The sequence below is a fragment of the Indicator indicator genome, chromosome 10 (assembly GCF_027791375.1).
Source record: "Indicator indicator isolate 239-I01 chromosome 10, UM_Iind_1.1, whole genome shotgun sequence".
NCBI lineage: Eukaryota > Metazoa > Chordata > Aves > Piciformes > Indicatoridae > Indicator > Indicator indicator.
The window spans coordinates 6,745,345-6,769,735 of NC_072019.1; the positions used below are offsets into that span (position 1 = coordinate 6,745,345).

The window sequence follows — 24,391 nt, forward strand, 5'->3', positions numbered from 1 at the left end:
CTATAGACCATATGTTAATGAACACTTTAATTTCAGAGCCACATACAACTCAGCTATTGAAATACTGCTCACTTCCCTCCTTTCCCCAAACCATGAGACACTGCTTACCCACAGCTTTCAGGAAGGGAAGCCTGAGGGTAGGACAGTTCTCCACAATACTTTCAGCCTTGTAAGGTTTTCATGTTGCTATATAACCTGAGCAACCTGATCTAGTTGGAGATGTCCCTGCTCACTGCAAGGAGGTTGGGCAAGATGACCTTTGAGGGTCTCTTCCAACCTGATGCATTCTATGATTCTATTTGAGCTTTGTGAGCATCATAGAGACCAGGAGAGACCAGCAAGTTTTGATGTAAAATAACAGTACATAAAATGGTTTGCATGAGCAATCTAGATGAGAGCCAACAAAGCCTCACAATCTAAACCAGATATAAGTCATCTCCATTCACTGTTTCTCCAGTTCATCACAGCTTATTTGCTCCTTGGCCAGGTCTGGCCATAATCTGCTTGGGATGGATCTGCTACCACTCTGTGTCTCACAGAGACCTCTAGTCCAGAATAGGCATAAATATTTCTCCATCCTTTCATGCAATTTTTCCAATTGCAAATGCTTTAGGAAGCATTGTTTACCAAGAGGGTGATCAAACACTGGAACAGGCTTCCTGGAGATGTGGTCAATGCCCCAAGCTTATCAGTGTTTAAGAGACATTTGGACAATGCCTTTAACAACATGCTTTAACTTTTGATCAGATATGAATTGTCATGGGTCCCTTCCACCTGAAATATTCCTAGTTCTAGTTCTTTCTATTTCTATATTTCTATCTATTTCTATTTCTTTATTTCTATTTTTATTTCTATTTCTTTCTATTTCTGTTCTATATTTCAGTTGGAAGGGAGCTAAACCAAGCATCTAGTCCAACTGCCTGACAAATAAAGGACTGAATGATGACTCTCTTGGTAAAGAAATGTTTCCTAAGCATATTTTGTTCTAACTGCCTAGTAGGCTCAAAGAGAATGAAGCTCATGTGTCTTTTTTATGTCTGAATGCTGCCAATATACAAATCAGAAGCTCTGAATGTTGCAGTGCTCGAGGTGTTTGTGCCCCAGGGAGCAGAGATGCTGCCCTGGGACATGTGAGAGGGTCCCGACTCTTCTCCTAAAAACTCATGAGTGGGGATAGAGGAACTTGTGGGGGAGTAATGGCACTTTACTGTGGCATCTCTCATGCAAAATCCTAGCAAGAAATCAACGTTCCTTTGGCTGCTGCATCAACCACCAATTCCTAATGCTTCTCTTTTCTATGGCTGCTCAAAGTCCAAGCAAACTTACACTGCCTAGTAGAGACCACAATCTGTGCCCTGCTACTTTCCAGAAGCAAGCATCTGTCCCAGTAGTGCTCCTGCCACCAGACATCATTTGGGAAATCTTAGGAAAACCCTCGATGGTGATGGGCTGTCCCTTTCTTTCAACAAGCTCTGGGGGTAAGGAAGGTGGATGAGCATGCACCTGTTCTTTACAGAAACCTGGATAGCTTTGGCATGCTCCATTATAAAGTTTCATGTTGCCTTTCCTCTCTGTATGTGTAACAGACATCCATCATCCTGGCCTCACGGAGCCTGTCCTGATGCACCTCCACTGGGGGAGTCTGGGAGTCCTGAAGGGACAAGGAACTCCCAAGCCTTAAGTGCAAAGAGGAAACACGATGGCATAAGGAAGAAATGGAGGCAAGAGGCAGGATCTCTTCAGAAGTATGTGTGAAGCAGCCCCTAGACCTGCCAGCAGCTACTGATGAGGTATGACCCTTCCCACACACACACAGTCCCAGGGAGCAGGGCTCACTCACCTGCAGAGATGCTGCCCACATGCAACAGCCCAGTGCTGCTCCCTGCTCCTGGCTGTCAGCAGTGATTCTTCCTGGCTTTCCTGCCACTGGATCGAGCTAAGGAGGGAGCTCACAGGGAAGATCTCTTCCCTTCCTCTGGAACTGCCTGCCAAGAAACAGGTGCTCCTGCCGGCTGCTCTTCCTGGTGCAGTGCGGGCAGCGCCTACAACAGGCTGCAGGCTCTCACCTCTCGCCTGGGCAGGTGCATTCCCCAGCAGGGTGGTGGCTCAGCAAACCTGCTGCCGGCCTTGGAGAGGCTCCAGAGCCACGCTGGTGTGCAGGCACTACCCCTCCCTCCCTTCCTGGGCAGGATCCGGCCCTGCAACGATCCTGGAAGGCGGTTCATTTCCTCCCAGGTGGTGGAGGGTGCCAGAGCCAGGGAGCAGCTCCCAGGCAGTAGGTGAGAGGAAGCCTGTAGCCAGGTTGGCAGCACTAGGGATGGTTTGACACAATCAGCAAGTATTTGTTATTAAACAGTATAGCTCCTGTAGTACTCTCTAGGCTAGGGCCATCTGATCACACCAGGACTGGATCTTTGTATGGTGTTAGGCCAAGCAGGCACTTCAGTCAGGCAGGATGTCATTGTGGTGCCATCCCCCTATTCCCAGGTAGCTACAGTACCACCACACTCCCCTCCCCCCACCCCCCTCAGCAGTGGAGCCCACCATGCTGCAGAAGAGCACAATAGACTAGCTGAAAGAAAAAAGTGAGCACTTTGAAAGGAGTTAGGGACATATAAAAACACTGATTTGAGAGAGGAAGAGAAAAAAAAGGGAGCAGCAAACATGTTGCAGTCAGCATGGGCATGAGACTCCCAAACTGAGTGCATGCGCGCTCCTTTGGGGCTGGATTTAATGACAGCAGAGGGGATCAATACTGTGAGTCTCAGCAGCTCAAAAATCTCCTGGGAGAAGTAGGAAGAAGAGAATGGGGCTGAACAACAGCTCTTGCCTGACTAACGCAAAGGGAGGCTCAGTTACTAAATACCATGCTAGTTTTTTAGCAGGCTGTGAGAAGGGGGGCTTTGAGATATGCTAATACAACAGACACCAAATAGTATGAGTAAAATCTGACAGGTCTTTAAAAACTTGTAAAATATAATCTGTCCAGTGGTTGTTGTTCCAAACCTAAAACCGTTAGGATGCGGCGGCTTTCTCTGTACGAACACCCTTGAACAATGAACTTGCTAGCACGCAGAAAAACCCTGTTCTTTAGGTAGGTCAGTTAACAAACACATCATCCAAGGGGAAACCTTATTCAGCTTTAGAGATAGCTATATATTCACTTTGAATAGTAAACTGGTATTTTATAAGAGCATGAGATGCTTACTAGTTCCTTTAGAGAGGTACCAAGAAGAGAAACAGACAAAACAGACCAAGAGAGAAAGCAGAAAGTGTCTTTGCCCCTTGAGAGAATTCATAAGACTATTAGCATACAAAACCATAACCCAATTACAACTTCATTCTGAAAACATTTCTGTATCACATGCCTGGGAGATTGACCTTGGTGTAGATTTCCCAGTGGGGAAGGGGTTCCCCACTTTTGATTCCAGCAGGTCTCTGATAAACATCGATTGTAACACTCTGCTGTGCCTGACTTTTAATGTTCTCCCTTACAAACAATGTTTTAGCTCCTTCTTAGCCACTAAGATCAAGTTCAAAATCTTCTTGAACCTAGTTTGCCAGCTGTCTACCTAGGCTTCATCTGACAGGCCTTGTGTTGCCTTTAAAATCTTTATAAAGGGGGTGACACAAGGGCATACTTTTATGCATATTAATCACCAGTTAGAAATCATTCTTCACTTGCATATTCTTCTTCCTCTGACTACAACAAGGTTCTTCTGTTTCAGAAAGATTGATTCCATTTCTCTAAACCACATCTATTAAAGCAGTGGCTTCTACCACTCAATTTATTCTGACAAAGGTGAAAATTATACCACATGGGAGTCTAGCAAATTAAAATGGGTGTGTTCTGAACATTTAAGAAGGAGCTAGTTTCTAAAATATTTGCTAATTACATTAATTACATCCTCCTTCTGTACAGGAAGTATCAAGATGATTATATGGGGAGAGGGGGAGAAAGAAAGGGTGTTAAGCTACCACATTAACAGGCCAATACTATCATAAGGTCTTCCTGCAAAACAAAACAGAAAAGTAAGACTGAAGAAACTTAACTCCACATTCATGGACAAAGCACTCAGCTAAGGTCTTCAGGTCATGGAAGCTTGTGGAGCCATCTGTTTTGCCATGATGTTAGCCTAGAAATGAGTCTAGTATCCTTAACCATAATAATAGCTACATGTTATCTGGCCTTGGCACCACCATCGTCTGTATAATGTTATTACCAGTCTGTAGAAAGCACTCATCACTCCTCTACAATTCAGGATAGGAAATGGAAACTTTGATGTACTGGCTGCTCTAATACCATATATATATAGTTCTATGCTCAATCACTAGCTTAAACTTCTGATGTATGTGAAGTACTCCACTGTGAGAGAGTGTCCTGCACTGACAATAAAGGATGAGAAAATTTATGTTTTTCCTCCTCACAATTAAATGAATTACTGCCTGCCTTTCTCTGTACATAAGTAATTTGCAAAGTGACTTTTTAAAAGGATTTCTCTGAAAAACTGAGCTAAAGGGATTGCAGGTGTTGGGGGAAAAAGAAGCAAAGATTAATTTATCAAAGTTATAGGAGGGTTACAACATAAAATGTGAACTTTATTCCTGATTTCAGAGCTTGAAACTGGGCTGTTCTTTGGTCCTGCCGACAGATGAGATAACATATCTCTAGACAAGAGACAGAGGCTTGAGCAAGGGCTATAGCTCAGGTGTACTTGACACCTAGTCAAAGGTTACCCTCCCAAGGTTGATTTTTAGTCTGTGACTGGATACTTGCTGGGAATAACACAGAGATCTGTCTCAAGTGCAGGTAATCCTTTGCATGGACACAGGCAATTCAATACTGGAAAATACAAGATGTTGACATTTGCAGCACAGTGATATCAAACTAAAATTGTAGCAGAAAAGGCTTACAGAATTTTATGAGCTTTTGTGAACTAGGGCATGTTATTTTTCAAGAGAAAGGTACAGATCTGCCCTAGCACCAAGGCACAAAGGTCAGTGCTGCATGAACATGGATTTATTTTTTCCTCTTCACTTATAAACCAAAAAAAGCACAGATTCCAAGGAAGTAGAAGGGAGTGTTGTGTTGAGAGCAGTGAGTGCTGCACCTATGTTTCTGATGGAAAAGTATAGGATCATGGAAGTCTAACCTACACTGTTGCATTTCTGATCTTGCCAAGAGAATATAATAACGTAAGGTTTTCTTTAATCAGGTCACACCCTTACTGTGTCTTGTGGCTTCTTTCCAGATTCAGCCTTGGAAGATCTCTGATTAAGAGAAACTGAACTCCAAGGACTTGCTCTTCTCCTGGATTTGGCTTCGCAGGTATTGAATTTCTAGCTGCTGCATTTCTATGATTTTCTCACTTTCCTTCTCTGCATTCAGCCTTAGGACAGCTGGGCTGGGCAGCACTTCACTGGCAGGATCTAGAAGATAAAATCAGAGAGGACAGAGAAGAGCAACAAAGATCCCCCTCACAGAGTTCTTTGGCATGAACAAGGAAAGGCATTTTGCAGGGCTGAAGGAGTAGAGTTATGCAGTAGGATTCTGCGGTGTTTAGCACCTTCTACAAATCAGATTGCAATATAACAGGTACCACCAGGCAGAGAAGCTGGAATGATGTACAGACAGTAATAGAATTGTTCACCAAAGACAAAAAGGCCTTATGGAATGAGCACTGACAATAGAGAAAACATACAAGAGGTACTATTTACCTGTGTCATGAATGGCTTGTTTTTTCTTGGCTAATTTTAGCGTTGACCGGAGGTCATGTACCTGGCTCTGGGCCACCTTCAATTCTTGCCGCAAGTTATTGATTTCCTTAATCAGACTCACATTTTCCTGCAAAAACAATATGCCTATGAGGGAAAGCACAGATACTATCTGGCTCAGCAATATGTATCTTCATATCATTGCAGGGAACACTGATATCATAGAATTACAGAATGGTCTGGGTCAGAAGGGACCTCTAAAGATTCAATCCAACCCCCTCTGCACTAAGCAGGGTCATCCTCCACTAGATCAGGATGCCCAGAGCCCTGTCAAGCCTCACCTTGAATATCTTCAGGGACGGGGCCCCAACCACCTCCCTAGGCAACCCATTTCAGTGTTCCACCACCCTCATCATAAAGAATTTGTTCCTAACATCCAATCTAAATCTACACTTCTCTAGTTTGAAACTATTGCCCCTTGTCCTATCACTGCAGGCCTTTGTAAACAGTGCAGCATGAGTCAGTGAGCTCAGGCAGCCTGCTCTGAAACACAGTATTTTGTTAACTCCAACTTGTTTAATTCAAGTCTTTAAGCAGATGACATTTGACTGCTAAGCATTTATGCCAGAGCATGATCCTCAAAGGAACACATGAAGAGAGTAACTTTCAAGAATCAGTCAAGGTCATTTTCTTTTGATCAGCTTTCAGGGTTAGGTCACAGCATTTCTGTTTAGGTGTACCTTAGGCATGAACATCTTCATAAGTTCACTCCAAGTGGTTGAATGCTGCTATCAAATGAATAATTTGCTTTTAGTCTATTAGTATAATACCTAGTATCTTATATGAGGCATCATAGAAATGGACATCATAGAAATGTCTCATTTGGTTTGCTGGATGTTAAAAGGCTGCTGGTTGCCACTGATAGTATTTGTCTGAAAAGGCATGCTATCCAGAGAGACTGGTTTTTAATTCCATCTTTGCATTCTGACAGAAAGCTGGCACTGCAGTTCAGTGGACTAAAATAAATGTTTATGGTAAAACTCGTTGTCATGGGATGTTGTGGCACTGTATCCCTTGTTTCAGAAAAGGGATTGGTCAGATGCATGGAGGATGAGGCCATCAGGTACAACTGCACATGATGTCTGGAATGCAATCTACAGCCTAGGAAGTTCCTAAAGTGATGACAGACAAAGACAGGTAGAGCAGATTATAGAAGAGAGTCTCCTATAAATGCTTCATTTTAAGCTGTGTTACTTCAAGATCACTGATCAGTGTCTGTTTTTATGTATCCAAGTGACAATGAAGCCATTACAAATAGAGAAGGCTGGAAAGAAAACTAATAGACCAACAACAATCAACTTGCCAATTAGTAAGAATAATTAAAATTATCTGACAGTTCTAATCATCTGCTGCAGCAGTCACTAGTAGAATGTACCTATGAACAGTCACTCAGAGGAATGTACAGCTCTGAAAGTGTAAGCATAAATGAGGAATAATAGAAATACAGAGGCAGAAGGCCATCAAGATGTCATTTACTTTTTCAAAGCCAGTCCTGACAGAAATTTGACTAAACTAGTCTTAAAGGGTCCCTGTGAAGGACTGAAAGGCCATGATAATTCCTCCTGCCTGTGAAGTCTCATTTATCAACTATAATTCAGAGAACTGCTTTTTCTTTTGAGAAACCAGGCTGGTTAGAACCTTTGATATCTTCACCTTCCAGGTGTTTTATTAATTCAGTTTTAATCATCATTTCATATTAGGCATACTGATCCAAGACATCAAGTATTTATCATTATGAGCACAATCTGTCACCATATTCCAGCAAGGAAATTCTTCAGGTTATTTTCTGAAACAATTTGGGCAAAAGGAAATGTCTAACTTACAGAAGGAGTAAAAAAATTACAACAGGTCCAGGGAAGAAGATTGCAGCTTCCCAAGCCTGAAGAAGCCCTATGAATAAATAGAAAAGAAAGCTGGCTTAGGAGGGGACAGAGGTCTAATGATTCTGAGGAAGCACAATAAAGTAACAGTAAAGAAAGGACTAATGAGGCGAAAGGGAAATGGTGACTGAGCAGAAGATCATGCTGAGAAGAGACTGTAAAAGAGCTGTACTCCTAGGACTTTTGGTGTGGAGCTTTAGTTCCTCTCACCCCAGAGGAAGACAAATTGTATCTTTCACGTCTGCAGTCACAAGTTTACCTTGCTTTGTGAGGAACAAGGATTCTGAGCAAGCAAACTTGGCATGAGCAGGTATAGTCATCATGTGTTTCTGAACTTCCCTGAAACACCTGAATGTGAAAAGCAGAAAGTTCTTCTGACTTCAGACCAGTAGGCACAGGACTATGTTGCCAAAGAAAGTAATGTTTTTTCTTCTCCTCCTTCAAAATTACTTCCTAAACACTACCACAGAGCAACTACAGTGTGGCACTCAGGTGCAGATTGATTATGATAGCAAGGATAAATACTGTTTGAAATAAAAAATAAGTACATCAATTGATTAAAAAATAGCCATGCAGCAGAGATTCCCAAGATCCTTTTACACTAGGGAGTGGGAGAGAAACAAAAGTATCTGTAAAACAGCAGCAATTTCTGACTTCAGAGATTTTGCTCTTTTTGTCCAGAAAATTACAGCACTTCAGTACCTCAAGGAATATTATTCTTGAATGTAAGTACTTGAAAAATGTAGGAATTTCTGTCAGAAGTCATACCAAAACTGTTTCAAAGTCCTAAGAAACTATATTGGTAAGGCTACTAAAGTCTCCTTTGTGCAGCTGCTTCCTTCTTCCCTCTCCATACCATAAGAAAAAGGCTTATTACCTGCAGGATGCGCCTGTAAGCAGCTTGGTGTATTTCCTGATCCTTCACCCTTGCCCTTTTTAAAGCTGTCAAATTCCTCTCGAGATACTCTCGCTGTCTCATGTACTCCTGCTGCAAGTCTATGTCTACTGGTTCAGTCTCCGCCTGAGGGGGCACAGCATTTTGCCTCAGTAATTAGACTATCAGAAAAATTAATCTGCAAACAGAAGACGAAGGCCCCGACTCACCAGGTCTGCTTGCTCCACATACTTGGTGTAGAGCTCACGGATCTCATTCTTCATTTTTTTGGAATCCTGAATGAAGCCCACACAATTATGAAGATCTGTTTTAAATCGGCTGACAAGAGTTTCCATAGTTTGTTTCTGCAAGAATGAATTAGGTACATTCTTATTTGGCTCATCAGAGCACTCTGTCATGCAGTTTTCTAGAAGGTCTGGTGAAAGGTCTCATGTACTTTACTTTCATTTAAGTTAAAAAGCCCCACAAATCATAAAAAAATCTGCTATGGATGTGAGCACTACATTTTGAAGAACAATGGTAAGTTTTAGCAGTAATTATAATCCAAGATGCTTGCATTAGGTAAAGTAAGCACCAAAATCCAGAGATCTCACCTTAAAACCAGTGGCTTATTATCACAGATGCTACCCCTCACTGTTCTTTCCCAAACAACCTATAATCTTATTTAGAAACAACACATAGGCAGGTAATAAGAGATGGCAAGGGACAAAACATATATGCACAACTCAATAATTTCACATCAAGATTGCCTTCTTGTCCTCTACTTGGCTTCTTCCAGGTCCCTCTACCTGCTTCCTCATTCCTACACTGCCTGCTAAGCTCCTTTACCTTCACTTTCATTCCCTTTTCCCTTTTGCTCAATATGCTTTCTGTCAAACACAACAGGTTCTCATCTTCTCCATTAATAAGATTCCTCTTAATTTCATCCTACTAATGCCTACATATCACTATAGTTGGTAGCCTATGTACTGGTTTTGCTTAGGCCAAGTGTCCCCTGATTTCAAGCTTGGGTAGGAAAGGGTAGTCATTTAAGCACTTGTTTCACTGCTCTGTAAAACCCAGTAGAGTATGTGTTGGTTGAACACACTGGCACATAAATAACTGGATTTTTTTATTATTATTATCAACTCTGTGACCCTGGTTGCAGACTTGGAAGTTTTATGTTTCCATTGACCACAGACTCCTGGTCCTTGGACACAGTATCCCTGAAATACCCATTTGCTCAGATTAATGCTTTTGCAGTGTTCCTTCCCCACAAACTTCATTATGTAGGACCTGTACAGTGGTTGTCCTCCATACCTTCTCTCTCTGTCTTTGCATCTCGTGCTCCATTGCCTTTAGTTTCTGCTGCATTTGTGTGATGTTCAGCTTCAACTGTGTGGTCTCCTTGAGCAATTGTTCCTTGTCCCGCTCCATCTGAAAGGAAATAGGAGGAGGGAATCAGGATTAAAACGAGACATGAAAAAACAACACATAACAGGAAAACCAGAGATTAGAATTACAGACTTGAGAGTATAGTTCCCCCCTTTAGGTTGAATTGCAAAATGAAAAAAGTCAGTTTTGGAACAGCACTGCCCTCTGTCAGAATATACAGATAACACAAACCCAGATTTTCAACTCCAAGTTAGCAGGCACTTAAATAATGTGATGCCCCTTCATTTCCTTGAGTTGAACTGGAGCTTTACTGTTCCATCCAAATAAAAATGGATGAGATGGAAATGAGCAGCCATTAGTGGAAAGAGTAAGGGCAACAATAAGAAGAACCTGATGCTGAAAAGAAACAAATGCACTGAAAAGCTGTGGGCACACATGTAGAAGGAACACAGGGGGGAAAAAATAGCAGTAAGGCTACTACAGCATTTATTGGCACAAGATGGTGACCAAAAGAGTGAACAGTAATACCTAACCCCTAAACAGAGTTATGATTGCACGAATCTGCCACTTTTCTGAGAGAAGTTTACTTTTTGTTCCTACAGGTCAGTAAAGGCAGTATCTTGGAAACTGTGCAGGGTGTGTGGAGGGCAACCACATAAGGAGAGGATCTAATTTTAAGCAAAACTGGTATTATCAAGGTCTACAATTAAATACCGAATCAGGAACTTAACTGTGTTGATTACTGGTAGCACATAATAGATAATTAAAGGGCAGCTATTGTGTGCAAATATTTTTATTAGCTGTAAAGATATTGAATCAGTGCTTTGTATCCTTGAAAGAAATCAAGGAACAAACAGGGTGGAGTCTTCCATGGGACTTGCCAGGTCATCTTTGTATTCAGACAAAAGGCTTAGAAGCAGAGGTCAAATGAGAGAGTCACCTCATGGATCTGCTCCTTCATCATTCTAATATCATTTTCACGTGACTCTATTTGCTTCATAAACTCCTCTGTTTTTTGATTCAGTACAATCTTCAACTTTCCCAGTTCCTGATTTTTCTTTTTTAGGTCATATATCTGCTTCTCCTGGGAGAAATAGAGACATCTGAATCAGACAAAGCACTCTCAAAACAAATCCCCAGGATAAGGCACAAACGTGGCAGAGGCGAAACCAGCAGTCACAGATCTACTGGAAGGCTAAATTTAGTTGCACGTCTACACAGACTGAGTGGGAAGGGAGGGGGTAAATATTGCAAAGAGCCATCTACTGATCCCAGAACAGGGGATAAGAAACTCAATACATTCAGCATGAGATCCCCAAGAAAAGTTTAGAATGTCAACTCAAAACTAAAATCCCAAACTAAAGATTGCAATTTTTTTAAGTTAAAACTGAGTTTCCAGTCCTATGGTCTTATCACAAGGCAACATTATTGAAATAAAGACCTGTAGTAAGTTGAGGGAGGGTGACTTTGATCTCAGCCGATTGTCCAGTTTCTCACCTTGTCTTGGACAATGTTGTCTCTCTCTTGAATCTCTGTCTTCAGTGTCAAGATGTCCTCCTCTAGTGACTTAATGATGCCTTCCAGCATCTGTTGTTCCTGTCTCATTTTCTCAGCGTCCCTGTTTCGCTCTGCGAGCTTGTCCTGTAGGTTATTCAACTAGAAAGGCAAACAAGTAAGAACTTAACAGGTTCCAAAGGTTGTGCATAACTGAGCCATACTACTCTGTAAAATACCTTGTAGACAGTGTGGGATAAGGGATATCAAACTAAGATAAGATGAATGAGCACATCACTTAAATAACCTGTAACTCAAAAGTGGGTTGAATACTCATTTTTGCATTTTCTGTATATTCTAACAGAATACTCACTGTGCTACAAAGAATCAAGGAATTTGGATCAAGAAGCAAGAAGAGTATGGGTATTATACCTGAGCATCAGCTTCAAATAACACTCAAGCCATAGAAAGTTATTTTAACATGATCACTTGTTATACATGATAACATTTTATACTTCTCTGAAGATGTCAAAAGTAGACTGGAAGGGTGCCCTGTTCATAGCTCTTGGGTACCCTCAAAATCCCCACCTCAGTACTAAGATCTGTGAAGCCAAGAAAGCTGTAAACAAGGAATGGTGCTGGTCAAATTGTGAGGACCCAAGAAGAAATTCTTGGTGTCTGAAAGACAACAGAACTGAAAACAGTACCATGATAATAGAGGGTATGAAGGAAGAAATCCTTTGTCTCCAGATAGATTCTGAAGAAACTGAAAACATGTACCTCTACCATCCTTAGGCAAATGTAATACTATTGAGTAAAAGAGCTGGAAGGCTTTATGCCTCTTTAAAAATCCTAGTGAAAACAATTAAAAATTATGATGCATTGAAAACACAAAGTGTTTACTGCATTCAGTGAAGCGGTAGAAGTATTTTCCTAACAAAGCAATGCATTAGATCTTGTAAAAAAAAAGTAAATTTCATTTTTGTCCCATCATAGAATAATATTATTTATAATTGGAAAATACATAAGATAAAAGAAAGTGTACTAAAAAACTCACACCTCCTCTATCTCTAATCATATCAGCAATACAATCAGCACGCAGCTGCTTCTTCTTCTGCCCAAATATTCTAAAACATTCCAATTAATGTAAGAAGGGACTACTGTTCTCATACGAAATGCCACCTATTTATAGACTAACAGACTACGTTGACATGCCATTAATCACATTTAATCCTCAGCTAGCCATGTGCAGGTCTGATCCTACCACAGAATAAAAGATACCCTTTTAGTCATGATTCCTATTTCTCCTTTCAGTTGTTGGTTTGATTCCTTTTCTTCCATAAGCCATCTTTGATACTTGACTTTGATTCCCAGAATTTCTTGGTCTCCATCTTCTTCCATTTGTTTCGTAATTTCCTCATGTGCTTGGAGCTGCTCCCTCATATTTTCTTTTGCCTGCAGTTAAGGAAAGTAAATATTAGAGAAGAAAATAAGAGATTAATAAATGGGGAATTCTTTATTTGTAACTTTGTTGCTCCTGGGAAGATCTACATTTAGTGGACTCTTCAACTGCAGCAATGGCATTTAAGGTAACAAGTTCTTAGGGAATTAAAGTAACTTTCAAAGCTGTTAAGGCAAATATAATTTATTTAAAAAAAAACCAAACTCTTCTTCAGGTTTGGATGCTTCAGGTTAGGAATCTGGCCCAAAGACTAATGTCAGCAAACTTGCTCCAGCTGCAGAAAACACAAACGTGAGTAACATATGAGAAGATCTTTTGAAATCACAGTTTCTGATCAATTATGACCAACAACCACTCAGGTTTGCATCAGTCTCTGTATGTCTCTTTTTCACATTCATTCCTCACACGCTTTCCAACATAGGTACTGCAACATAGGTCTGCAGACAGTAATGCTGATAGAATTTATTGACCTTAGATATCTAAGTGTCAGTTATCTGGCTACCCTTTGTTGAGCTGTGTTTGACCTCAATGTGCAGGATATTTTTAAGTACTCAGAGTATTTCTCTGTGTTCCCCAAATTATGCAGGTAAGAGCTTCAGTGGCTCAGGAATGGAAATGCTATCTTTTCACTAGAACAAGGTCATTGAATCTTTCTTTCTTCAGTTATAGCAAATGTATCATTTGGCCCACATTAATGGAGGAATTCTTGGATCTAGGAGAAAGAAAGGTGAAGCTAAGAATACCCAAGGATACTAAACTTAGCAGGTTATTTGCTCAAGGTGTGTAGCCCAGAAAAGTTGGTAACTCAGCTGGGCTTTCCTTAGTACTATTCTACAAGTCAATATATTTCCTCAAGGTTACAGGCAGATTAGAATTTTCAGAGTGAGCCAATCTCTCCTTTCTTTGGCAACATCTTATCACAGTTGGAGATAAATTTCATCAATAATCCAAACTGCAAATCAAGTTTCCTACCTCTTCCAGCAGAATAGATTTCTTGTGAAGTTTTGCCTCATAAGATTCTGTTAGTTCCTTCACAGCACTGCTTTTGCTTTCTTCTAAATTGTGCAATTGTTTCTCGTATTCCTCCTGCATCCTCTGGGCTTTCACTTTCAGATCCTCATATTTCTCATTTTCCTTTAAGAGTTTCTGGTTACTGTCAGACTCTGGTAACAGAAAACATATGGAATGAATAAAAACTAATGGAAAAGAGAGGTGTGGCCTATCCTTCTACAGTCATCCATGTCCTACTTGCTGTCTTTTTGGCAGCTGGTTGCAGTAAGTTCCACTAGAAGCCCTTATCTTTCTTCATCAGATCTATAAGGGTTTTAGACTCTGTGGCCACACAAAATTTTACATCAGAAAACCATTTCTTGAGTTTCCTGATCTTTTTTTCACTTACCCCTTCACTAATACTGCCTGTTCCAAAGCTGGCGTTCACCTCACAGGTGTGTGTCTGAATATTCTGCTATATCTCTGCTTGTTGCATTGGGACAGAATGTTGTTCTGCTCCAAGTCTAAAACATACACCAAAACCCTCCTATTCTGCCTTACTACAAACTAATAACAGCTCATTTAGCCATTCCCTTCAGAGGACAGCTGTAACAGAGCTGTATGACCTGGAATATTGTGTCCAGTTCTGGGCTCCCCAGACACTAGACACATTACAGCGTGTCCCATGGAGGGCTACAAGGATGATTAAAGGACTGGAACATGTGTCTTATGAGGAAAGGCAGAGAGACCTGGGCCTGTTTAGTCCTGCAAAAGAGAAGGCTGCTGTCTCATGGATAACTTGCTGTCCACTGGAACTCCAAGGTCTTTCTCCATGGAGCTGCTTTCCAGCAGGATGACCCCTAACCTGTACTGGTGCCTGATGTTATTCCTCCCCAGATCCAGGACTCTGCACTTGTCCTTATTGAACATCATGAGGTTTGCCTTTGCCCAGCTCTCCAGCCTGCCCAGATCTCACTGAACGGCAGCACAGCCTTCCTGTGTGTCAGCCACCCCCTCATAACCCCAAACATCTAAAATACATTGCCCAAGTGCATATTCTCATCATGGTCATCATGTGTGCAGTGTAGTTTAGATAGACATTTGGTCTGCAATACCTGTATCACATACATGCATTTTTCCTTGTACTCTCACAATCCCTCCCTGCCACATGAATTTGATGTGCTATGAATTTAATGTGCTTCCTCCAGATTCTAGGTACAAACACTTGTTGTAGTCTAACCTAGCTGTTGCACCTCCCTGGCCTGTTTATTCATCAGCTCAGACAGTTGAAGCTCGTGTTGTAGCTCCTGTTTTTCTTTCTCTGCCTGTAAAGTCTGGGGAAAAAAAATAAGAAAAAACATTCTTAATTTGAAACTAGGCAAAGCAGTATCTAAATTGTTTGTGCTTGCCCATGTCAGGGATCACATACACAACAAAATTTATATTTAAAGTCTCTCACCAAAATTCAGATGCCATATGTCACTAAACCAAGTTTTCCCAGAGGTTAATTTATTATGACAAATTACAAAGCTATGAAAGCTAAGGGAAAGTAGCAAATGGAGTTCATATAATACAGGGTGCCCTATAATCCTAATCTAACAAGAAAATTTTGTGATCTGCAAGAGCCTCTACTTCTTTGTGTGTGCCTACTTGAGGAGAATTTGTCATTTCACATGTTCCTGTCCAGATAGTAAAGTTCAAGCTGCAACTTTATTTGTGATGGAATTTTTAAGGCATGGGCCTATTTCTTCTCAAGGGTGATACAGCCTTCTGGTCCTTGGTCTCAGGCAGCATTTAGTGCTGGAATTTTTTCTATCGTAAAGATACCTACAGGCTACCTAGGAGAACTCCTGTATCCCCTTGTATTTACAAGATACTTGACTCAAAGGTGGCTTCATGCTTTACAAATATCAAGCCTACTGGTAAGGAATAATTAACTTTTTCAGATGCTTTATGAAATTCATAGATATATAATGCAATCTTGGATTCAATTCTTCAGTGAAAGACCTCTTGGTATTTGGTTCTACAATATGAATATGAATCATACCTGGTATTTGCTTTTAAGGGATTCTATTTCCTGAGTGAAATTCTTTTCTAATTCCTTTATTTTTTCATTATAGTATATGTCTTTGAAGTGCAGCTCATAATCATTTTCTGCCTGTAGATTTTTCACACGAATCTGCAGGTCTACCATTGCCTGATTCTGTTAGGACATGGAGGAGAAGATACTTTTAACAGAGAGATTATCTGCCATTAGTAACAGCTGGTTAAGGACAGTTTATTTACATGCACATATTTATGAAAGACAGGCTTTGCACAGAATTTTCAGACAGACCAAAGAGCTGAGAAAGGAAGATTCTTTGCTATTTTACAAGATGGTTTATAGAAGTGCAGCTTCTGACTTTTATATTCCATCAAAACTGCTTTCAAGAGATTGGGGAAAGTATTAGAGAAATGTTTAAACTTTTCTCCACACTCACTGTTTATACAATACAGTTTGCATACTAACAAGCAGCTGCAGATACTTGCTGTAAGATTTTTTTATGATGAAAGCTATGCAAGCTGTCTTAGACAGAAGGCCATGTAGGAACAGGTAGTCACAACCATTATGCAAATGTAATTCATAATCTGTATGCTAGGAATCCTATGGTTCATGTCCACAAGTTGCTCCTCTTACCTTCTCTTCTATATCTGATCTCATGATCAGCACTTCCTCAGCATACTCAACTTCCTTTAGCTTCCTTAGTATCCCATGTCTTTTATCAAACACTTTCCAGACAAATATAGAGCCATCCTCTGAGGCAGTGAGCAGAAATAGGTCATCATTTGTCATGGACATCTTAGAAGAAAGACAAGGAAGAATGGGAAATACAGTTTGATTTTATACCAAATTCTTCTCCCCACCCAGGTACTCCCTGTCACAGAAAGTCAACAGTGGCAGTATGCACACAGAAGGAGAATCAGCACTAAAGGAGATGTATGCAGCTGCTATTGTGGAGGAAGGAAAGTACTCTGTGTTACCTTTGTAACAGCCCCTGCATGGGCCTGATACTCATTGAAATCCTCTGTCAGAGGCAATGGGTACTTCATAGCTCGAATTGTTCCCAGAGATGTCCCAACAAATACCATGTGCCCAGAACGAGAAACAGCTACTGCAGTATAAGGAACACCAAAAGCAGGCACTTCATGCTGGATCTGAAAAAAAAAAAAAAAAGGCAAACCAAAAGCAACCCCCACAAAATCTCAGTAAGTTCACTAATACTATTTGATTACATATAATTTTGTAAGCATAAGCAATTGCATAAGCAATTGTCATACATCTGCCTGTAGCAAATAATGCAATTAAAAGAATCCACATGCTTACAGGAGTAATTAGTATTAACCTAAATATGCACTCTTAAAATTTCAACCCAAGTTCCATACACTGATCACTTCTGAAATATGTCATGGTAGTCACATAAAATTCTCTACTTTTTGGGATAAAAATAATGTAGCTTACAGTGGTAACTGCAATATGCTTGTACTTCAACAAAATGTTTGATACAATCTTGCCAAGCCAGTTTGTTAGCTGGATTAGATTTCTAGGTAAATAGATTATAGAAATGTGAACCAAAATAATATTTCAGGTTTCATGGCAAAACACATTAGAACACAAGAAAAGTGCCAGCGCAGCCAGTTATCAAAACCAGACCATCCTACTTACCACGTGGATGATAAGGAATCCAAAGCACTAGTACCCTCCCCAGGCAAAATTAGCAAAATCCCAGAATGCTTGTTAGCTCACCGAAGACTCTGAAATTTCTTTGAGAGTTTGGTCAGATCCAACAGCAAAGATGACTTTGGCATCAGAAGACAGGGCAATGCTGCTGTAGCTGCAGGACTTGAGCACACACTCTGAATCCTTTTTACCTTTTGACAAGTTCCACTCATACACAGCACCATGTGTGTCACAGGAGAAAACTTTAGCATCATCTGCACTCCATTTAACTGCATGTATCTGGCAAAAGCAAAACACACCAAGGAGCCTAATGTGTAGGTTACAAACATATAGCATGGAGCCATTTTACTGGTAAGTCCAGGACAACTTTGGAATCATACCTCTAAGTCTCGCTTTAAAACCCCTAGATATTTCTCAACTAATTCCATTTTATCATTTAAAAAAGAATAATATCAGTAAGAACTACTTTATGAACATACTATCAGGAAACTGCTCATTTCAATAGTGAGTAGTACATTTTATGTTTATAATTTATTTCTTACTGGGGTATTTTTCCTGGTTCAGCTACCTGCCAATCATTCACCTTTGATTTAACGGCAGATTCTTTAGATGTATCTAGTGAATGCATACATTGACCTCTATCTAACCCAAACTTACTTTTGTATTTCTGTTTTTTATTTTTGGGCTCATTTTGGATTTTAAATGGTACTTTACCTTTTCAAAATGCATCTTACCACCTACATACTTTCATGAGTTGTATTGCGTAGGATTTGTTTACTAACCTTCCCACTATGTCCTTTCAGATTGTTAATATTCTCAAAGGTGATGCTGGAATAAATTTGAATTACATTTCCATTAACTGCAGCAAAAAGATGGCCTCCATTACTGAATGAACACTACAAAAAGAACACAAGCACCTATTACAGTAGATGCAGTGGATAAAAACATTCATGCATTGAATTCCAGCAACATGATCAAATATCAGAATGTTACACAAAACTAAAAGTCCATGACGTAATCCACCTCTTACTGCTTTCTTAATGGTGCTTTCCCCTGTAAAATCCAGTCCTCAAGTATTTCTGAGCAAACTACCCCTTCTGCTGCTTCTCAGGTCCACAGTTATACATCAGTCTCCAGGCTTATTTTCCAATAATCAGAATCCTTTTCTCTGTGCTTTGATATTGTAAATCCTACTAGAATCTATTGGAGAGGCTTCTGTCTTCTGTCATTTCTCTACCACTCTGCTCCCTGCAACTCCCCAGATTGATTTTTTGCATCACTTCTTACCTCTCTACACTGTCTCACAGCAAACTCCTTCAAAACATGCATGTCCTCATATAGTAGACTTATAAATTGCAGTTTGTCAGAAAACCCAACCAAACAGAAAAGGCCACTGGGATGAAGTGATACCGTGTATGCTTCCTGCCGATATTCCTTATACAGCTCCACAGTGCTGAAAGAGAAAACCATTGTGCAGTATAAAATAGTACAAACTCCCTAAGCACTCCTGACAGGACATTATTTGGCCCAGAAAGGACACCTGCAGCTACAATATGATTCTGAATTGTCCTTGAGGAAAAGTGTTGTCATTCAGTTAAGGAATGATCACACAGATATTACAGGGAACAAAAGCAAATCTGAACTTTCTGATTCACAGAAAAGGTGTGGAAGGAATAGTAAGTATTTTTTTACTGTAATATAATGAAGAAGGTTAAATGAACTGTTGGTTGTAAACCTATAAAAACATCTCTTCTGAGATTTATTTTTCTGACCCTCTTCCTCCATAGAACCTTAAAAGCTGGAGTAATTTTCCTTAAGAACTATGGCTATGACGCAGGAGATGGGACAACAGCATCTTAAGACAAAGCCAAATGAAACATTCCTGAAGAATTTTTCTTCAGAAACACATGACAATTATGGCACAAAAATGGGTTAATAGAAAAGGCCTTGGATTATTTTGGCAGTGGTTTTAAAGGCACTGCATATTCACACTCTCCAAATTATGTCAGTGAGACCATTGACGTCCCACACCATGCACAACACTCTCATTCATATGAGATTACTGCTGTTGGACTGCTAAACAATATACAAAAAAAGTAAGAGGCAATAACAAACACAAACAACTCTTTACTTCATCTTGTAATTCCAGATGTGGACAGATCTATCCAAGGAACAAGTTGCAAGAATGGGTTTCCAAATACAAATGTCCAGACCGGTAATGGAAGCAGAATGCAGTGGGAAATTCAGATACACAAAATAAGCTGCCTTCTCCTGAGAAACAATGAGAGCACAAAAAAAATCACCAATATTTCATTGCAGGCAGTAAGTCAGGTTAAATATCTATCATAGCTCTTTGCATACTGTAATCAAATAGATTTAGGGAAACCACTTAACCCTTTCACTGCATCAGTCTGAACCTAACAATGTTGAAAATATAAAGATAGTAGAATCAGTTTTAACTTTAATAATCAAGAAATGTGATCCAGGGAATATGTTGGCTGCATAGTTTTCATGTGAGAACATAATTGTAGGTGAAGATCTGTAAAGATCTTCCTGTACTCATGTATGCAGGTTAAGTATACAGGCATACTCCATACAAGTCTATTTCATGATAATACATTTATCTCATCTTTCCATTATTTAATTCCTTCAGAGTAGAGAATGTTTTTGCATTCCATTTATGTTTCACTTCTAAGTAGGTCTTCAAAAACTATTATTCTAGAGTAACATGAGATTCCCATGGCTGCTCCAGTGTTACTGCATTAAGGTTTCTGCATGTTACAGTGGAGCATCAGCTACTACAGTTACATTGAAAGTGTCTCCATTACAGTGTTACTTGAGTGGTTCAACAGCGGCATGTACCCTTAAATGGCTTCTCAGTGTCCTCTCTCGTTCTGCTGAATAACATCAGGTATTCATATAGAAGAATGCTTAAGGAAGGGGCTACTGAAATAAAGCTCTCTGAGCTGCAGAGCATGCAGAGCACCTCATATAATTAGCTGTAAGGGTTCAGATGCTATTTGATGGATTTTATGAAATGGCATCATAGAAAGTGACACTGTGCCTGTGCCACTACCATACCCCTCTTACTGGACACAATGGTTGTGGAATGTGGCAAGCTTGCACTCACCTTCATAAGATCAGTGGAGAGCATAGTAAACATGTAAAGCTGGTTTTTATTTGTGTAAACGACTATTGTTTCCTCAGAGGGGCTGAAGCATATACATATGATGTCCTGTCTGCCTGACTTTTTTGGCCTACTGCTGAACAGGTCCTGAGGAAGCTGCACAAGAAATACATCCCATGGGATATTCCAGGTCTCCATGTTTTAGTAGTATGCATGCACACACACACAAACTTTTGCTGTAATGCTGCTCTAATAAGCATATACATAATATCAGTAAGACAACTTGGATTTTTAATACCACACAACTACTGCAAGGCAGAGGACAAAAGAACACAAGATAATGTAACTGTGTTTACAGCATTAAGGCTGAAAAAAACATCAGAGGACATTCCGGAAGTAATCTTAAGTATTGCACTAAACAAAAATAAAAATTGTAGCCTCAGAATGAGATGACTTCGAAGTGTATTATTCAGGTTGGTAACAGCCTTATTACAGGGTTTGACACACAGTGAAGATTTGACCTTTTAGGCCCAGAGTATGAAGGCTTGACCAGGTCATCAGAGTTAAATGTTCTTATCCAGAGACTGCAGTAAGCCAATGCATACAGCTGACTATAGAACAGTTAGAAATCTTACTAGATTACCTGTTAGGTAATAACAATAAGAGAGAACAAGTCTCATGACAGCAGAAATAAATATCTGAGGGGAGAAAAACTTTTCCCTGGGCAAAATCCAAGCAGCCTAGTTCTTCAAAACTGATGGTTGGCTACTTCTTAGATCCAAAAATCTTCATTAATAATTTTTTTAGAGGTTTCCTGAAGTTTAGCAGTCTCAAAGCACATTTTATGTGTGGGAACATGCAGAGCTACCTTGCAAAAAGACATCTGTCACTGACTTTCAGTGTGACTTCTGGCAACTCCCATCCCTTCAATATCATCAGGATAGTTAGCTAATGCTTACAATGTAATTGAGAGATGTGCTAAAAATTATTATTAATAACTAGATTGGAAGCACTCCCACCCCTATAAACAGGCCTCTGCTGCATAATTGCTTGGGAAAAACTTTCTTCTCCCTACCCAGATTTCCTGCCTCTCCTTGTAGTCTTCCTTGGTCTTCTCAAACAGAAGAACAACTCCTGGGCTAGATGAACATGCAAAGCCTTTGGAATAAGCTGCAATTGCAGATATTTGAGGCAAAGAATCCTGTTGTGGATTAGGATCTTCAGAGGCCAGTTCACAAGAGACATCAGAAGAACTGCAAGCAGGAAATGCATAAAGACGTAAGAACAAAGAAAAACCATAAAAAATTTTTATCATCAGCAATTAAAATAATATAACCTACTCATAAACTAGACAAGAGAGAAATAAGTGAACAGTCTGCAACTGATCTGCATGCACAAGTGTGAAACTATTACTAAGTATTTTAACAGATTTACCTTTCACATTCTTTTGTTGTTGCATCTTCTGCACCTCTGGGTGGGGTTTTATACTGTACACTTGTCTCCCAGCGCAGCTCTCCAGTTTCAAACAAGATAAGTTTGCCTGTGTCAGTACCACATATAACTTCCTCCTCCGACAGCCAGGCATGGCACAAGTAGTTTTGTGGCTCTCCCTTTTCTAAATTCACCTGCTGCAAAGTTCCTCCACTATACTTAAAAAGTTTAAAAAAGCCGTTTCCAGTGATACAAACTTCTGTATTGTCTTGAGGACTAAAGCTCACCTATGGAACAGAAGAGAGAGAAATTATTTATACAACTGTGTTCACAAATACGCAGATATACAGGAAAACAAAGAAAGGAAGAAAGTTCATAGAAACATACAGGAATACAGAAGAGACTAAGAAATGACCACCATAACCATATATTGCAGTTTGCTCTCTTTCACATCTGTGTAGCAGTTGTACTTAATGCTACAAATACATTACCTCAATTAAGCTGCTGAGTCACAATGCAATACCAAAAAGAAAGTTGTCTCTGCCTTTCAGAATTAAATGACAGAAGTAATGTCTAAATACTTTTTTACTGCTTCACTTCTCCCAGAAACAAGTTTCCTGAAAAGTGGGACCATTCATTCTTAAAGGCCAGAATTAATTCTCTATTTCTGGCAAAACTTGCCCATTATACATATTAACTAATTTTTAAAAATAGATATTTATTGGTGAAAACAGTGGAATAGCCACCTTAATACCCAACACGAAGGATAGCGGGGGCTTAATGGGACTTTAGACAGCAGTTCCCTTTACAATCAGTCACTTTCCTCTCTTTAGGAATATATGTTCACCTCTGCTTGTAGATGTACCCTAGAAAAAACGTCTGCTAGAGCCCTACCAATCCATGTACTGGAAGCCTCTTATCTGCCTGCAATTAATAAAGATGCTAAGAAAGTGCACCCACAGGAGGGTGCTGGAATTGGTGGGAGTACCATCAGCCTGCTCCCAGTCACTCTTCCTGGGCTACTCCGTGGACCAGCAAACAGAACAGACTTCAGAAAAGAAAAGGTGCACAAGTATGTCCAATGTCTAGTGAGCACGGCTGGTATATTCAATGAGTGTTTCTGTTGGGACACAAGGGACACGTTGTATGCTTACCTGATGTAAGACAATCTCACCAGATGTAAGAGACAGGGATATAAGGATGTCCATTATGGGTCAAAGCAAAAATGTATTTAGCCCAGTGCCCTATTGCTAAGAAAGGCCAATAGCAAATGCCAAGAAAGGCTACAGAAACGATACAAAATTTAGTCTAGAGCTCTTTCATCCCTCTCTTGCTCCAGAAAAAGGCCATGTGGCACAGAAAAACGCTCTGTGCACATAGCCCGCAGCCCGAACTCGGGTGCTAGCTGGCACTCAGTACTTGCTGAACTCGTGTGATTCTTCCATCGCCTTTTAGAAACAGTGCAAGAGGCTCCCAAAGAAACCGCCGGTTGTGAGTCACCGCGTTAAAAAGAATTGCAGAGCCGCTGGCCCAGCTCAGTTTTGGAGGCAGGTGTGTAAGCTCCCGTACCCCGGCAAGGCCTGAGGGAGCCGAATGAGCCCACGGCTGGCATGGTGGACCTGGAACCCGAGAGAAGCGCGGCCGTTACCTGACAGACTCCAGGGCACGGGGCTTCGACGCGCACTGCCGCCATCAGCCGCTGCTTCTCCCAGAACCAATAGGTGAGGTACCCCTCAGGGGGGGCCGTGGCGGCCGCCAGGTAGCGGCAGTCGGGGGAGAAGGCCAGGGACACCGCCTCCGGCGCCGGCAGCTCGGCGGCAACCAGCGTCTTCCGCCGCCGCACCAGCTCCGACGACAGGTCATAGACGGTCAGTACCGGCTGCTCCACCACCGTCTCTGAGACGGCCAAGTACTGCCGACTGGAGCTGATGGCCAGAGCCCGCACACCACGGCTCTTCTCGGTGCCTGCGGGGAAGAAAGGGGTCAGGGTGGGCTGGAGCTGGGACTAGGACCGGGAGCTGGGGTCGGTGCCACCTGGGATGAACTTGTGCCATTTCTGCTCGAGATGGAGCCGGAGGCAGCCCGTCCCCGCCGCGTGCAGCACGACGTGATCCTCCAAGAAGCAGACGCCGCCGCCCACCCGCGGCCGGCAGCCGAAGATAGCCACGGGCTGAGCCACCACCGTCGACATACTGCCGCCACCGTCGCCGTGGAAACCGTTGCCCCGGCGGTGCCGGAAGCGGCG

At 41.0% G+C, this 24,391-nt stretch overlaps 1 protein-coding gene across 1 annotated transcript; it reads right to left on the minus strand.

Moving 5' to 3' along the window:
• Window positions 1-5,256: 5,256 nt before the first annotated feature.
• CFAP57 (cilia and flagella associated protein 57) lies at window positions 5,257-24,337 on the minus strand. The gene is made up of 22 exons (XM_054384370.1): window positions 24,181-24,337; window positions 23,795-24,111; window positions 22,150-22,433; window positions 21,791-21,968; window positions 20,719-20,871; window positions 19,720-19,859; window positions 18,876-19,041; window positions 18,371-18,484; window positions 17,655-17,867; window positions 16,892-17,065; window positions 16,548-16,709; window positions 15,918-16,073; window positions 15,111-15,204; window positions 13,853-14,043; window positions 12,700-12,873; window positions 11,422-11,580; window positions 10,865-11,008; window positions 9,850-9,966; window positions 8,760-8,894; window positions 8,533-8,676; window positions 5,719-5,845; window positions 5,257-5,430 (listed from the first exon to the last, which is right to left on the minus strand). The coding sequence occupies exons 1-22, from the start codon at window positions 24,335-24,337 to the stop codon at window positions 5,276-5,278; spliced, it is 3,654 nt and encodes a 1,217-aa protein (XP_054240345.1). The 3' UTR covers window positions 5,257-5,275.
• Window positions 24,338-24,391: the final 54 nt, after the last annotated feature.